The sequence below is a fragment of the Thunnus thynnus genome, chromosome 14 (assembly GCF_963924715.1).
Source record: "Thunnus thynnus chromosome 14, fThuThy2.1, whole genome shotgun sequence".
NCBI classification, from domain to species: Eukaryota; Metazoa; Chordata; class Actinopteri; order Scombriformes; family Scombridae; genus Thunnus; species Thunnus thynnus.
The window spans coordinates 26,527,731-26,544,515 of record NC_089530.1 but is presented as its reverse complement, the minus strand read 5'-3'; the positions used below and the strand labels follow the sequence as shown (position 1 = coordinate 26,544,515).

Sequence of the window (16,785 nt, the reverse complement as noted above, 5' to 3'; positions counted from 1 at the left end):
TCCTGGGCTGTTAAACCATATTTTTTTTGTACTTTAGGAGCATGTTTCTTTTATTAATTTCTATTTAACATTCCTGTATTCCCGCTTATGACAACATGCCTATTTAGAGGGATTCTGATTTTACAACTGACTGCTCTTTTCCGGGGTTTCAGATATTTATTTTGACACAAACCTCTCATTGATTTATTACAAAAATTCCAATTATTCTACCTTCTTTTCTCCTCTCCTTATGTATGATTTTTGTTTTGTCCTTCATTCATTCATTCAAGCATGCCTTTTTCCTCTATTCCCATTTCCCTAAAGCTGTAGTGCATAAAGGCAGCCGTCACCCCTCTTTCCTCTCTCTCACCCCTCTGTCCAAACCCAAACAATCTGCTTTTTCTTCATTACCACCCTTTATTCCTCTCTCTTTTCCCTAATTCACCTCTGTCCTGCCTCTATCTGTCAGGTCCTCTTCTGCACTGTGACAGAGGTCATGGACATGTGTGTGTGTGTGTGTGTGTGTGTGTGTGTGTGTGTGTGTCTGTGTGTGTCTGTGTGTGTTAGGCATCGACTGGCTCATTGTGTTAGTGAGTGTGACCGGAGATAAGGAGTGTATGAAAGGCCTGTATGAATATTGGGCTCTGTGTGTGTGTGTGTGTGTGTGTGTGTGTGTGTGTGTGTGTGTTAAGAGGGAATGAGCTGTGGTGTACATGAAAGGCAGGGTCACAGTGTAAGACCTGCAATTTCACCTGCTTTAAAAGTGCTTCTGGATAGAGCACTGTTTGTTTAATGGTGTGTTTGTGTGTATTTTGTACACTTACATATCAGTGTCTCTACATGTATGCACATGTGTGTTTGCGTGCATACATGCATGCATTCATGTATGTGTGTGGGTGTGTGTGTGTGCGCCCCCAAAGCACCACGAGAGCTCATTACTGTGCGCCTCTGTGTTGTGGCCCGTAGAGCGTGGCGGACCTTCCCAAAAATATGCACATCACTAAAACAACAAGCCCGACAGAACAAAACACACACACACACACACACACACAGACATTAATAATGGAAGATAAAAAAACAAAAACCTTAGACATCAACACAAACAGGACGGGGGAAGGACAAGAGAGTGATATTTGCGGCTACAGATGTGGAAGTTTCAGAGCCCTCAGGTGGGTGAATCCACATGGGTGAATCACTGAGGCTAAAGAGCTGATATTCTGATAACTTCCCCTTCTTCATAAGATATCTTTTAACTTTCTGGGTGTTTCTGTGTGTGCCAGTATTGATCTTTATATTGTATTTCCTATGTTGACTTTCTTCTCAGTGCATACTCTGCATACGTGTGTTTCCATGTTCAGGTGACCTGTGTGGAGGTGACTGGGCGGGGACGCAGGCTCCTCAGACGTGTGGCTCTCAACCGTCTCCAGGATGTGGCGCTGTGCTGGTGGAACCTGGACGAGCCTGGAGAGGGGCTGTGGCCCTGGACTCCTACCAACACGCACAGGAACAACCTGGTCCTGCTCAGCTGCTCACCTGCTGAAGGCCTCAAGGTAGACACACACACACACACACACACACACACACACAAACTTATTCTCAAAAATATAAAAGTTACAACTTTAAAGTTTGTTTTCTGACAGGTCAGTTACACACTTAAAAGATTACAATACCTGTCATGAAAGTGTAGCAACACACAACAGATCAGATGGTGAACGACAACAATCGTAGGTTCTTCATTTGAGAGTAAAGTATATTCGTGCAAAGACCGTGGACTAGCCCTTTACTTTTGGAGTTTTCTCATCCAGCCTACGTGTGTTTTGTGGACCTTATGGGTGAAGTCTTGTGGGTTTACTGCAGGAATATCAGGCGGCAGGACTCTTGTCAATGTTGGCTTGTCACTGATTCTGTTTGTGATTCTCCAGACACATTCTAGGAGTGGAGAGTGTCCTGTTAGGAGACCTCAGGACTCCACCAGAAATCTACCAATTTATAGAAAATGGTGGATTGCTCCCTTTTCTTCATCTTGCTGCCGGAAGTAATAAAGAAATTCAAGTATTGTTCACAAGTGATTGTAAGATGGAGTGTGAGATCAACAGGTGGATTGGTGCAGCGTTAGCAGTACAGCAGTACAGCAGCACAGTATGTTTCAAAGCAGCTTGGACAACCAGAGGGAGTTGGAACCATTGCTCCTTCACATCCAAGACATCTCCCAATGGAGATATTTCAGGGATGTCTAATGGGAAGGAGACCACAGAGTAGACCCAGATTACACTTGTAATGGTTACGTTACCCACCTGGTCTGGGAACACGTTGGGATCTCCCAGGATCACTCGCTGCCACAGCAACACAAACCACTTAAACTAGTGACAGAAACCACATATGCATCTGGATGAATGAATGTATAATTAACTAGAAATCAATGAAATGTGTTTGTGAGTTAACTTGATTGATTGCCTTTGTTGTGACAAAGTGTATCACTTTGACTGAAGAGTGTTCATTTCAGGAAAATCCTGTATTTCAAATGGGAAGCAGAGCTTTTTTCTTCTGAAGTTTGTATAAATTTTGGCTCAATTAGGAATTTATAAAGACAAATCACTGGAACAGTTTACAGTAGCATGAAATAGACAGAAATATAAAAACAATGCTTACAAATTAGATATTTTTTGCACATATTCAGCAAAAGAAAGGCAATTAAAGTGGTGCAGACTGTAATGACACTGTTGGTTTGCTTGTTGCACTTTCTGCCACCTTTAGCAGTTGATCATGTGAGGGCGACGGAGGGAGTTGTTTGTCTTTTTTGAATGAGGCATTTAAAATCCTGTCTACGTGCTCTTTCGAGATAAATCGAGGCTTTTTCAGTCAGCTCTTATTATAAACATGTCTCACAGGACTTTACAGAGAACAAGCTAAGCTAAATCTAACTAATCAACCATCAATAATTACAATGATTCAGTAGAGCACACAAAACAAATAAAGCAAGGACACAGAATATGGCATAAAATTATATGAATATGAATAACTTAAAAGGTTTTTTAATACCGTTCAGTACAGTTTGAAACCTTAAACTCTGTAAACACATATCATAACTCTAGCTGTTTATTTTACCCTACACACACAAACACACACACACACACAGTGAAAAAGGCAACAAAGCTGCTGTTTTTAAGTGGAGACTTGTGGATGGGATTGGGGATGGTGCGTTAGTGACCTCAAGGGTGGCACCTCTCTGTCGCACCTCCATGCATCGCCATATGAAACACGCAGGAGAGCTAAGCCGCGGTACAGCGTGAAGGAGAACGCCTACGCATCCACAAAGACGCACACACGCTGTGACACACATCCTCATGGCCTTTGGCAAAACCCTACCCGTGACCCGATTCTATGTTAACGTAGGTTTGGCCTCACGCCGAAAAACAGATGAAAGATCCCAAATTACCGAACCGGGCTTAACTCTACTCCTCATACCGCGTACCTCGGTAAGCGTATGCAAAATATTCACCACACCAAAGCGCAGAGAAGGGAGAGAGTTTGCAAGAGGGAGGAAAGATGAGCGTTACCAATTGCATGCAAGGAAAACAAATTCACGCAGGAGAGAATGAGGGAGGGTTGGGAGGTGGAGGGGGGGAGGAGATGGGGGGGGGGGGAAGGCACATGAATATTGAAATAATCAAAGCAGATGCTGTTCGCTGCTTTTTCCGCTTCTTGTTTTTGGAACGCTCTCCACATTTATCACACTCCTTCACCTAGTTTATTCTCTCTGTCTCCTTCAACCCCCCCCCCCTCCTCCTCCTCCTCCCGTCCTCCTCTCCTCCTTCCTTCCTCCACGCTTCAAGAACATTAAAGTCTCTTCGTGGGGCTGCGGCATCGTGCTCTAATGAAAGCGTTTGTTGTCATTTTTCAGATGCGCGGTGTGAAATTAAGCGAGCAGTTTATGTAAGAGCCGTGGCGGGAATCAAACGCCGGGCACACATCGGGAGACGCCAGCTACTTCAATCACTTCAAGCTCATATATATGTTCCTTTTGTTCAGTTCGCTATCTGCCGCACTAAGCCAATTTTCTAGCCAGTCTCTCGGCATTTAAAAAAGTCTGATTTCTTTCCCTATGTGGTCTTAATTCGTATGCCCCCCCCCCCCGTGCTGATAAGTGGAGCCACGGCACGCAGGGGGGTGTAGGGTGGGAAGGAGAGAAAAACACATACAGTTCGTTTTTATGCAGCCAGTTAACATTTTCAATGATCCTTCCTTCATGCTTCTATCCCTCAACCCCCAACAAACACACACGCACCATTTGCTGGAATTTAATAATCTTAATGAAATGAAAACACCACATGAACGTTTACTTGCATTTTGTATGTGTGTGTGTGTGTGTGTGAGAGAGAGTGTTTGTGTGCATGTTTGCGAACATACTTATTTTTGTTTTTGTTTTTTAAAGCCTATGACTATCCTGTTATCTGTCACCAAACAGTTTTTCTGCAGCTGCTTGATCGGCATTTGTGTGATTTCTGTCTTATTGACTTTGGCACTGTGCTGTGTGGCATTTGTCTCTACTGAAACAAGAAAAACAGATTGTCCATGAAAGACAAACTTAAATTAAATCATTTGCATAGAAAGAATGTATAGTTGCAGGAAAATTAAGCATTTTAATCTGTACTTTTATCTCATCCACAAGTGGAAAAACAATCACCGTAAGAGTGTATTAGAGGCTAAATTAATCATGTAAAATGGCATTATTTGCCTCTGAAACATAAATTGCAGTGTTCATATGGAGAATTTAAGCATGTACAGTAGAGAGCACATTTTCTGCAATGCACTGGAATCATATTCAGACCATGAAAGGGTTGGGTGTTGAATGCAAAGTGCAGAATTTCTCCCAAGCTCCACTGCTTTGTAAAAAATCACACAAGATACACTGGTTCTGCAGTTTCAGGTCCAGTGAATAATATTCCCTCCGTACTACAATTATGTTCAGTGGTACCAATTATGACAGTTATGGTGTGAGGAATATTTTGGCTCGTAATCCTGCTGTGCCTGTGCATTTTCTCACATCAGTACCTCAACTCTAACCCTAATTCACATACCTAAAACTTCCCAGTCCCATCCCCCGCCCCTCCAGAACCCCCTCATCCCTTCATCCCTCGACTCTCCTCCGAGTCCCTCCGTCTCTCTACCCGTCTCTCCCTGTCTTTCTCTGCTCCGTGAGCTGGAAAATTGGCTTCAAAAGGCCACTGCTGTGAACAAGGGCCAGCCACACAGTTGGGCCCGTCCGCTTTATCTTTCACGCCACGGAGGGGAAAAAAAGGTGCCGGCAAGAGAGAGAGAGGGAGAGAGAGAGAGAGAGAGAGAGGAGAAGAATGGAGAAGAATAGTTTTGACCAGTCACTGAAACCAATAACCAGGAGAAAGCTACTTACCAGAGGCCTCTCTCTCTCTCTCTCTCTCTCTGTCTGTCTGTCTCTCTCTCTCTGTCTGTCTCTGCTCTCTTTGCATCTTTCTCTCCATGTCTCCACCCCCTTTTCTCTCTCTTTACTCACTTCCATTCCCACTCTTTCTCATCATCTTTTGTGCATACATTTTGTCTGTCTGCATCTCTCTTTCTGTCTCTCCCTTCCTTTCACTCACCTGCTCACTTCCTCTCATGACCTTATTCATCATTTTCCATTTTATGCTCTCAGAACCAGGAAATACAGTACGTTCAGCTGCCACAATATACACACCGGAGAGCTCACAGGCAAACAAAGCTTTGCTTTTATGAATATATTGAAGTGACACATGCACATTGTATTTCAGAAGTCCTTTCTTTTCTCTTCTTATAAGTACTGATAAGCACTGACTGTTGTTTTGGGTATCAAAATGTAATTTTACTTGACTTTCATGTAGCAGAGACACGCTGAACAGCCTCAGTCGGCGTTGTGAGATCAATACCCAGAAAGAAGTCACCTGACAGCCCACCTGGTTTTTTTGTGAACACTTATACATAATATTAATACTTTTAATAGTCTATTGTCACAGTGGTTAGTTCACCCAAATAATAAGACAACCAGCTGAGCATACAGCTTTGATTATAAGAGTTCATGCATTGATCAGCTGCAGGTTAAGTATCTCAGAATTTGTCTTATGGTAACATGAATGTTTGCAGTTTAAAAGAGTTTTTGGCTCTTGTAAGATTCAAACCCCAAAACCCTGAAAGACTTTGTGCCGTGCTCCAATGTTCTAATCAGCTGTGTTGCTTTCAGAAGCCTTTAGCTCAGTCCACATGGAAGAGAAACTGAGGCAAACTGGCCTTGAAGATGAGCCAGAGTCCAAATGCTGCCGCGCTGGTTTTAATAAATATTGTGACTGGTAAACATGCGACAGAGAGAGAGTGCTTTCTATGTTGAATGTTCTACAGCGGCATTATTTAGATTTATTGACTGCATCCTTTTAAATATTGCACTTCTATGTAACTCTCAAAGCAGTTCATCTTAGTCAAGTACAAGTCAGTTGAGCTCAGGGCCCTTTGTGTAGGTTCTTAATATTGGGTTTAAATATACAAGATATAATATCCTTTAAAAAAGTATCTTAAACTGAAATCTAAAATGTCCTGGAAGCCAGCATAATGAGGCCGTGACTGGAGTAATATACTTTATACATTTTGGTTGAGTCTGAGATATGATTTCTGAAATAATGATCATGTGATTGAGGATTTTCCTCTCAATCAATGGACTGTCAATCTAGCTATAACTCCACTGTATAATATACTGTATCTTCAAACATCCAAGTAACATTGAGGAAATGACAAATCAATGCATTGACGTTTGAGGCCCATTACTTACTGCATGGAGCTTTCTAGCAGGGAAATCCCTTTTTATTGACTGTAAAGCTGGGTGAAAATAACCCAAATATCATTAAATTGATTCTATTTTTATGTTTTTATTAAAGGGATAACACTATCCCACGTCATACATGTTTGTTGTGTTATGTAGTTCATGTAAAAATAGACATAAGACAAAACAGAGATTAGTCTTGAGCCCCAACTAGAGGAAGCACCGGCTGTCGCAGGTGTTTGAACCAGTCCATGCAGAATTCGCTCTTTGCCTCTGAGCTTTAGCTGACACTGCCCCCTCCTCCTTTCCATAGGGGTTCACCTGTCAGGGGAAGCAGAGCTGAATCAGCTGCACCTCATCCCCGATGGTGCCATGGTGGCATGCTGGCACAGCGGGCACTAGCAAGTTGGGCAGAGGATGAAAAGCTGAGAGGATGAGATGTGGTTGGGGGGTCAGGGTTTGTGGAATTGAAGTAGGTCTTGTGATTCCTGTGACAGCATTCTGTGGACTATGGTCTCTCGCCTGCTATGTGTTTGTGTGCAAGTTTATGAAATGCATTTGTCACTTTGTCCAAGCAGAAATGTAGCTATCCAGAAAACCGCACCCTTCCGAGGATACCCCACCCCTTACATGCATTGCCTGCTGCCTCAAATAAACACACGCACACACACACACACACAGCACCCACCCCCTGGGGAGCAGCAGGAGCTAGCTCTGGGGGATTATGGAGAGCAAAAAAAAAAAAGCTTTCAGGAGGACAGTCATCTGCTTCTCTCCTGCTGTAGACCATGGGCAGGCAAAATAAACTCCCTTCCTCCCTCTAAGTCCCTTTTTGGCAATGCCTGCCAAAAAATTGGGCCGGGCAGCTTTGCGAAAGGAAAGGCAGGCAGGCAGCCGATCCCTCTTTCTGTCTACACGGCGAAAAGAAATGGGCTCATTTAGCCAAAGCTGCCACGGTCAATGCAGGGCTCTGATAGAGGCTTTGGTAAGGTGAAATCCCTCCTGAAAAGCTCTGTTAGTGACTATGGAACTGTTGGGCTGCTGTTTAGTACAAGCTGTTGTCTCCTGTCATCCACCTACTGTTCCTGGTTCCTTGTGGGTGTTTTATCGACAGTACCACCGGTGACACGGCCTATCTCCCTCAGTGTCAATGCTCGCTTGCTTAGCGGGGCCATTGTGCCCACTCCCACCAACTGGTTGTGATCCAGGTGTGAATAATATAAATTCTGGATGTGACCATTGGTCAAATAATTCCAAGCTTTTCTTCCTGTATCATCCTCTTTATATAGAAAAAGGCTTGTTTCTTGTCATTCAGACCATGTCTAGTATTGAGCTTTTGGCTCCTCACACAGGTAAACAGGAGGTTGTTTATCACTGGGTGCTGAGTGCCAAGCCGTGGCATGCTAAGGGAGAAGATGTTGTTGACCTTGAGTTAAAATGGAGCGCTTATCATTAGCTGTCTTGATTGACAGTCGGATGTTTATGAGCAAAGTGGAAGGCTCTATTTCTTCCGTCTCCAGGCGGTTTGGGGCTGCTGCCATGGTATGACTCATTTTTCTGTCCCTGTCTTTCTCTCACATGTTCTCTTTCTTTCTCTTTTCTTATCCTTCTTTTATTTTAAAACAGGTTAGTTCATTAACAGTACTGCCACAAGTCAGTCGCTTCCAATCCCAAAATAGACAACAGACACTGAACAATTTAGAGGATACTGGCTCAGTCTGGCTAGATCTTCATTTCTAAGTGGTGTTGTATCCTGTTTTACCAAGTGCACCATCCCTCTTACCACTCCAGTGCTAATGGGGATATTTGAACCAAAGACGGATACAGACAGAATTGAACATGTACAACATCTAAGTGTAGTAGACTTGTCTGCAAGATCATTTTCTCCGGTAACACATAGTGAAGTGGGTGGAATTGCCGGAAGAAAATTAAAATGTTAATTCACAATTGAAAGTTTAAAACTAACATATATTTTTCAACATGGCCTCTTGGATCATTTATAGGTTTATAACATAAAAAAAAATCATTTTTTTTTTTCTTTAAGTGTTCTATGTCTACTGGTTCAAAATACTAAAAGAAGACATCAGCCTCTAAATCAAGATCTTTAGCACATTCAGTGCGCTGTAGTTTCTGAACTGAAGTCTCTAAAAACTATGAGAACTAAAAAGTAAAATCTCAAGCTGCTTAATGTATTCAACAAGTTTTTACAAAGCTGAGTCTCTAACTTCAGCTTGCAATTAGTGGAGTAATCGACAGGATTTAAAGGACGGGTCTATTGTTTTATGACAGACTTAAAAAATTGTGAACCCGTCCTTTAAAGCTCATTAAGAGGATGTTTTCAAAACTAAACTACTAAAAGAGTAAATGCTTCAGAGTTAGAATAAATTGCTTTGAATAAATAAATGTTAGCAATTTAATTTACACAGGATATGTTATTGTGAATTGTTAGATCAGATGGGAAGATGATCAAGTGTGCATCAGTTGAGGTATTTAGTTTTATTTAATTAATACTCTCTCTCTTTACCTTTACTCCCTCTGCCAGGTCCTTAGCTCCATCCGGACTGAAAGCAATCCTCTGGACTGCTGCTTCAGCCGGCTCCAGCCCTACCAGCTGCTAACAGTGGAGCTACCTGCTGGACCCCAAGGATCCACAGAGGGGCCCTGGGCTGACTCTTGTGTGTACGAATGTGCACGAGGGCGCATGCACCGCCTGTCTGTCACCCGAATCCCGCTGCCTTCCCATCCTGTTTCCTGCTCACGTCACCCCTGTGAGACCACACTCCTCCTGGGCTTAAGCGACTCCTCCCTGGTCTTGTACGACCAGCGACGGGGGGTCTCTCTACTGGCCTCTTGCCCTGTGCCGGCCACCCTCCTCGCCTGGCATCCTGCTGGGGCCGTGGTCATGGTGGGGGGAGGGCACGGGGAACTGATGTGCTTTGATGTGGGCTTGGCACCTGTAAGAATGGCACTGGTAGCGGAAGAGGTTGCTTCGGCCGCCACGCTAAGACTAGCTGAGCACCTGCGCTGCTCTGGAGGCCTGGAGGGACTACAGTGGGGGACAGGCCTGGAAGGAGGCCCAGAGGGGACAGATACACTGATGCTGGCCTTTCATGGGGGACCACTAGCAGCCTTGAGATTCCGACTAGGTAAGTAAAATAAGATCCCAAAATGCCATTTGAAGAACAAATTACTAAAAATAAATGTAATGCAAAAAATGTAGGAAGTTGGAAAGTGTACAGAATGGAAACCAAAACTACGTTAGGGCTGCAAACTAACAATTATGCCCTTTATTGGACAATCAGATGATTTTTTGATCGATTATTAAATTGTTAAGTCAATAAAAAGCCTTTGGATCAAGATGATGTCTTAAGAATTGCTTGTTTTGTGTAACCAACGAACCAAAACTCAATGATATGCAATTACACCACAGAGAAAAGCAGCAAATCATATTAATTATAAAAAATGATGATTTATTTTCTTTAAATCACCTGATGAAACACCTAATAATTTCAGCACTACTCCACATTTAGCCATGAACAAAACTCAGTAAGTTAAATATCTCAGAACATTGAGCAAACTGTTGCATCTATTTAACATCACTTCAAAGGTCTCAAACCAGCAACAGTAAGAACTGTTTCAAAATACACTACTACAAGTAACCAGCCATAAAATTTATTTCCCTATCCGATGCACTTTCTCTCAATAGAAAATAATTTAATAACCCTCCACACCATCACTATCACCTCCTCCTAATGAAGGTGCCCTCCTCCCTTCAGAAGCTCTCCCTCTGTTTTGGATCTGACACTGTATCTGAACTCCGCTGTGTAAATATGGCTGCTGAACGGGTCGTCCTAGTACCTCTTCACTGCCGAGGGAAGTTAATTTGTTGACGGGCGGGAAGGTTAGCAGGAGTCACGCTCTCAGAGGTCATTCAATAATCGCCCTGGGGCAAGAGCCCCCCAGGTGCATTCTGGGATGCATTTTTCCGATAAATCGTTTACAGTGGCTGCGCAGTCCCTCGGGGCCCCCAGATAAAGTTTGCCAATCAAAATTTTTTCCGAAGCAGCCACCTCACCCCTCTAACACACGCGCATACACTAACATACACACTCATACGGCGCTATACACACTCACACGTACACACATCCAGCGTCTTTAATTGTGACTTTGGAAAGAAGATGTGACAGTGGCACGCAGCTCTCTTGCTGAAGTTTGAAAGCAGGAGTGTGGGGGTGGAGGGAGGTAGGTAGAAGATTGTGTGTATTTGAGTTTGTGTGTGTGTTTGAGGGTGTGTGTTTGGCTGTGTGTATTCAACTGCATTTGCCTGTGTGCACAGGGAAAGGGGAGGGTGTCTTCCAACAATAGCTTCCCCTCCTCTGATCGTCTGCCAAGGTTTTGATGAAGAAAGTCACTGCACGTCTTTTCTCCATGATAATTCTTCCCCCCCCTCACACACACGTGTGTGTATTCTTCTATTTCTGTGCTTCTATGCGCACACACACACACACACACACACTCCAACTCATTTGTTTGTTTGCTTGCGCTCCTTCTCTGTATTGACTTGTTTCATAAGGCCCGCTACATGACAGAAGGAGTGAGTCGGGAGGCGGCGAGGAAGAAAGACTTGGCCAAGCTCCAAGTTCTCTTTTTTCCATAGGAGGCAGCCCTCCCTGGTGCCCCCTCACCCCCACCCCCCTGCCTGTACCGAGTTATCTCATCTGGGCACACGTTAGCCGCGGCTGGGCCTGCACCGGTACAGGCTGTGGAAGTGCAGACCAGGAAATGTGCTGCACGGCGCAAGAAAATAGAGTCATTTTTCATGAGGATGGGAATTTAGTGAAATATTATTGATGTATAAAGTTCAATTACATAACTGAGTGTACAACTAGTGTTCAAAGAGCGAGACCAAGCGAGACCATGTCTTTATTCGACATTTATTTTGGTTACTTCTTAAAGCAGAAAATTAGTCAGCAGCCATCAAGATAACATAAAGGTGGGCTCTCTCCTCCACTGCACAAGGTTGTTCTTGCTAATTTGGAGACAGAGCTCATTTGTAAAGCACTTTTATCAAGCCAAGCCTACCCAAGGCAACAATTTGAGTTTAAACCTATTAGTATTCTTAAAATTTACTAATACAACACCAGCGTTTTGACTAGATTACAAAGGACTCCTTTCGTTTGTAACTTTAAGACATTCATTTCTAAATAAGACACTGTGGTCTACTTATTGATTCTGGACAATATAATAACACTTTTAATTGCTGATATTTTCATATTTTAGAGGACTTAAATGCTGAGCTTCAGATAATCATTAATATCTTTGCAATTGAATTCAGTGTCAGTTGTTGCACAGTTAAGTTTAGTCTCTGTGAAGTCTATTTGTCATGTTGATAATGCACAGTGTGAGTACTCTTTCTTCGTGGCTGTTTGTTCATGCTGCTGCTGAACTTAGTGCTCAGTGTTGTTTTGTGTACCGTGTGACACAGTGACGCCGAACTGAGCTGGTCAAATAGGTTAGCGTAGACGGGTGTGGGAGAGAATTGACAAGGATCCATTGTTTCTGCATCAGAGTTAGCTTGGAGCAGGCGTTCACACCCAACTCAAGGACCCCTACACACAAACATACACACACTCACACATAAACATAGACACACACAAACCGCTCAACGCTCAGCTGATGTATTAGCCACATTAGCCCACTCTTTAGGGGATTTGGGGGCTTGCTAATTGCCAGCTTGTCATTTTAATTGCTTGTACACCCACACACACACACACACACACACACACACACACACACACACACACAGACACACACACACAACTTCTTCAATTAATTAGACAATGAGTCAGTGGTGACTTTGACTTCCTGCAGCCTGGTCCATTGACAGTGCCGGTGTTGGTGATCACCAACACTGTCCAGAACTGTGGCACATTTCATACACAAGAGCAATTCAAAGTGCTTTACATAATGCATTAAAAACATTAAAAAAAAGAAAAACAACATACACAAACACATTAATATGCCAATTAAGAAGTTAAGAACAGAGATAAATACAGGATAATTAAAACTAGTTTTAATTGTAATAAGTTGCTCCTGATGAAACAAAGGAAAATAAAAGTGCAGTAGAGAAACCAATCAGTCAAAGCTTCAGGAGAACAGCTCAGTTTTTAAGTTAGATTTGAAAGTGGCTAGAGTTGGTGCACATTTAAGATCATCAGGAAGTTGTTTCTATCTGTGTGCAGCATCGTAGCTAAAAGCCGCTTCACCCTGTTTTAGCTCTGAGTCGAGGTACAAGTTGACTACTTCCTAAGGATCTAAGGGCCCTACTGGGTTTATACTCTTGTTGAGTTTGTACAGTTGTTTATAAACTAGCAGCAGTACATTAAAATCTATTCTTTAAGTAACTGGAAGCCGGTGTAAAGATTTAAGGACAGGAGTTATTAGAACTGTCCAAATTTGGTGAAATGGCTAAATAAGCCTAACGACATCGTAACATAATCCTGCTTGTGGCATGAATGTGAAAAATGTCTTAACGTGGCACTTTCAGAATTCTAATTTGATGAAGTTTCATTAAAGGAAGTTTCCGTTTCAGTCGGCACACGCTCCATTCATTGCAGCACACACTTAAGTACGGTGCTCCCGTGTTGCTCCAGCACTCGCATGCACGTCGGGCCTTTCCCAAAACAAGTCTGCAACAATTCCTCCTACTGTTGTATTGTGTACCATCGTGATCAAGTCACAGTGGACCATAATCACCCTTGGCATTCAACACCTTCACTTCCCGTGTGTGCGGTCTTTGTATAAAGCCACACACACACACACACACACACACAGGCACACCTTTGCCCTTACATACAAACAGAATGAGACACCTCTGCTGCCAGTTAGAGTACAAAACCTTGTCCTTCCATTATTCAGCAGAGTCCTAATCTGCTCACACACACACACTAACAAAAGCATAATCAATATCACCTCTGGTCAAAAGACATAATCAATTGCAGCGTCCCTCTCATCATCACTCATCACAAAAAAAAACAAACTTAAGTCACCAGACAGTCTGATTTGAATAAAATTTAGGCAAATCATTTGAACTTAAGAGAACATAACGTAAGTTCAATATTTTTATCAGTATTTATCAGATGTATATAAACAGATGGTGGTTCGCTGATGGTGAATCTTGTTTTTAATTTGCATTCACACACACACACACACACATATACACACACACACACACACATATACACACCAGGGATTAAACAGACTTCCCAGCTAATTGATTGACAAGTCAATGCCAGTCTGAACAATCTAGTGCTGCGAGTTTAGACCGATCCACTGGACACTTACTTAACTTAAGTAACACACTGCAAGTGGCAAAACGTTACCCTTACTTCACCCCTGAATACAGATTTCCCACAGCGGTGAAGGAAAATATGAAATGTTGTTTAACCAGCTGCATTTTTGCATATTTTATTGTTTATATTTTATCATCTAAACCTTGTGATACATCCTGACAGGAGGCCTTCATATGTAGTATAAATATTAATTTAATCAAACTAAACATTATATCTGCCATAGAGATGAATGAGATCCCGGTGCATTTATTCATCATTAAATGCAGTTTATTAATTTGTAAACTAAACGTGACAGGGGCTGTGACGGGGGGCCAGATGGGTCCAGGGGAGCTTCTGCAGCAGTGGCTACGTTGTGGTCAGGTCAGAGAGGCGCTGGGCATCCTGGAGGCCATGGACTGGAGCACCATGGGAGACGAGTGCTTCCGAGGCCTGAGCTCAGTCGCCAACCACCTGCTGAGGCTGGAGCTGAACGCAGAGAGAGAAGGTGGGTTTTAAAACACTTTAGGCTATGTTAAACACAGTAGATCGGGGGCTTAGTTTTACAGATATTTATGTAAATTTAAAGATCCCCTCTAGGCATGTTTTAAGATGTATATAAAATACTTTGAATAATAATTTGTGTCTGATATGGTTTTTCCACAAAAAAAGTTAAATCTTGTTAAAATCCTTAGATACTCATTTTTCCCCATTAAAAATATCAGAATCTGTACATTTGAAAATATAAATAATTACAAAAGTTTAACTGCTGGATACAAGATGCATCTTAGTTTACTGAGAAGTCTCAGTGTTTGTGCACCAGAGGCTTTAAGTTTCCACATCAAACTTGTGTAAATTGAATATCGGATCAGGATTGGCTCCAAACTATTTGTGATGTCACAAATCCTGCTCGTAGGCCCCTTTAAATCAGATTTTCAATGAGCAAAGAGAAACTTTCCTCCTTCAGCAGATGAATGTGAAAACAGCCTTCTAGTGTCAAACTCTTAACATACATCATTATGCACAGTGAAGCTCAAACATTCAACTGTAGGAACAAGAAGGAAAACACATTTTTGAGTGGAGGAGGACTTTAAAGCTGCACTGTTGACACATTATTATGTTTTACAACAGAAAACTGATAATATAAAACATGTTAGATTTCTGTCTTTCACTGCTTGGTAAAATTGTTTGCTGACACACATCTCACATGACCCACATGGATATTATTTCTTTTTTCTTTTCTTTATTGATTAATTCATTGCGAGTGTTTCTATTCTGTCTGAAGCCCAACTAGAAGCAGCACTGGGTGTGTTTTACACCCCACCTGCCCCTCTGTCTGACACGGTGATACTGGAGTACAAGGAGGCGATCCTGAAGTACGCCCGCCGCTTTTTTCACCACCTCCTCAGGTAATGTGTCCTGTAGCTTAATTCATCTAAATTCATACATTAACAGTATGTTCCCAATAATAATAATAATAAGTAATTAAAATGTAAATCAAACAATTAAAACCACATGTGTTATGATAAGATGTCTGATCACTGATTTAAAGCTGCTGATGTGAGATTTGACTCCTTTTTAAGGCATTAACAGAGGATTTTATTCAGTTATTATTAAAACACTATGCAGGGTGCAGAATCAGAATAAGAAATACAGTCCAAAAATGTCTTTCAGAAAATGACATCCATTGAAGAGACAATTTAATACCGCTTATTTGCCGCTCACTATTGCTATTTTAAAAATTCTAAAAAGGAAATAGCTTTTGAATGTCATCGCACGCACGCACGGATGCAGCTTTGAGTCATTCATAAGGCAAAGCACCACACATGCACCTGTTTAGACTGTTGTTTCATATTCCCTTCTGCCATGAGAGCCTTTTGAAATGCCTGTTTGACTGAAATAGACCCTGTTGTTCCCACACACTGCTGCTTACTGCTCTCCATCCTGCAATTACCTCCCATTCCCTCTCTCTCTCTCTCTCTCTTTCTCTTTCTCTCTTCCTCTGTAGCAGAGCTGGAGCGTTGTTTGGCATCCCTCCTCCTCTCCTCTCTTATCACCTACCTGCATTCTTTTTCTCTCCATCAACATCAAATGAAGGAAGCCCCCCCCTCCTCCCCCCATCCCTCTTCCCCCCCCCCCCCCCACACACACCTCCTCTCTCTGCTTGTGTTTGTTTGTTTCATGTTGGCTCTAGACAGGAAAAAAGTTGAGGTGTTTTGTACTGGGAGACGCAGCTCTTTCTCTCTCTCTCTCTCTCCCAGCTTTAATTCTGGATAATAGGAAGAGGGCTCACTACTCTCAGTTCAATTATTGACAGTTTTCTATGCAGAGGTGTGTGTGCGTGTGTGTGTGTGTGGAAAGGAAAGTTGGGAAGTGTGTCTGTCTGTGTGTGTGTGTGTATGTGTGCAGACATAAGGAAGAAATACATACAAGTGACCTTTCCATCTGTAAATTTTCATCCAAAGCGTGTGTGTTTTTAGATTGATGATTGTTCTCGGCTGTTGTCAGTCTGTCAGGATGTTGTCGTGTTTCCTCTTAAATCGTCTCCTCTTCCTCCGCAGACACCAGCGCTTTGAGAAGGCCTTCCTCCTCGCTGTAGATTTAGACGCCAGAGACTTGTTCATGGTGAGTGAAAAGTAAATTTCATTTAAATTGCTCTCTTGAAAGAAATGTGAC

General features: G+C 42.5%; 1 protein-coding gene across 5 annotated transcripts in view; it reads left to right on the top strand.

Moving 5' to 3' along the window:
• wdpcp (WD repeat containing planar cell polarity effector) overlaps positions 1-16,785 on the top strand; it is an 86,795-nt gene that overhangs the window by 48,211 nt on the left and 21,799 nt on the right. For all 5 annotated transcript variants that reach the window (XM_067610734.1, XM_067610735.1, XM_067610732.1 and 2 more), the window contains 5 exons: positions 1,338-1,529; positions 9,324-9,927; positions 14,429-14,617; positions 15,395-15,518; positions 16,671-16,734. In XM_067610734.1, coding sequence (XP_067466835.1) covers positions 1,338-1,529; positions 9,324-9,927; positions 14,429-14,617; positions 15,395-15,518; positions 16,671-16,734 — 1,173 coding nt within the window. The remainder of the gene's footprint in view (positions 1-1,337; positions 1,530-9,323; positions 9,928-14,428; positions 14,618-15,394; positions 15,519-16,670; positions 16,735-16,785) is intronic.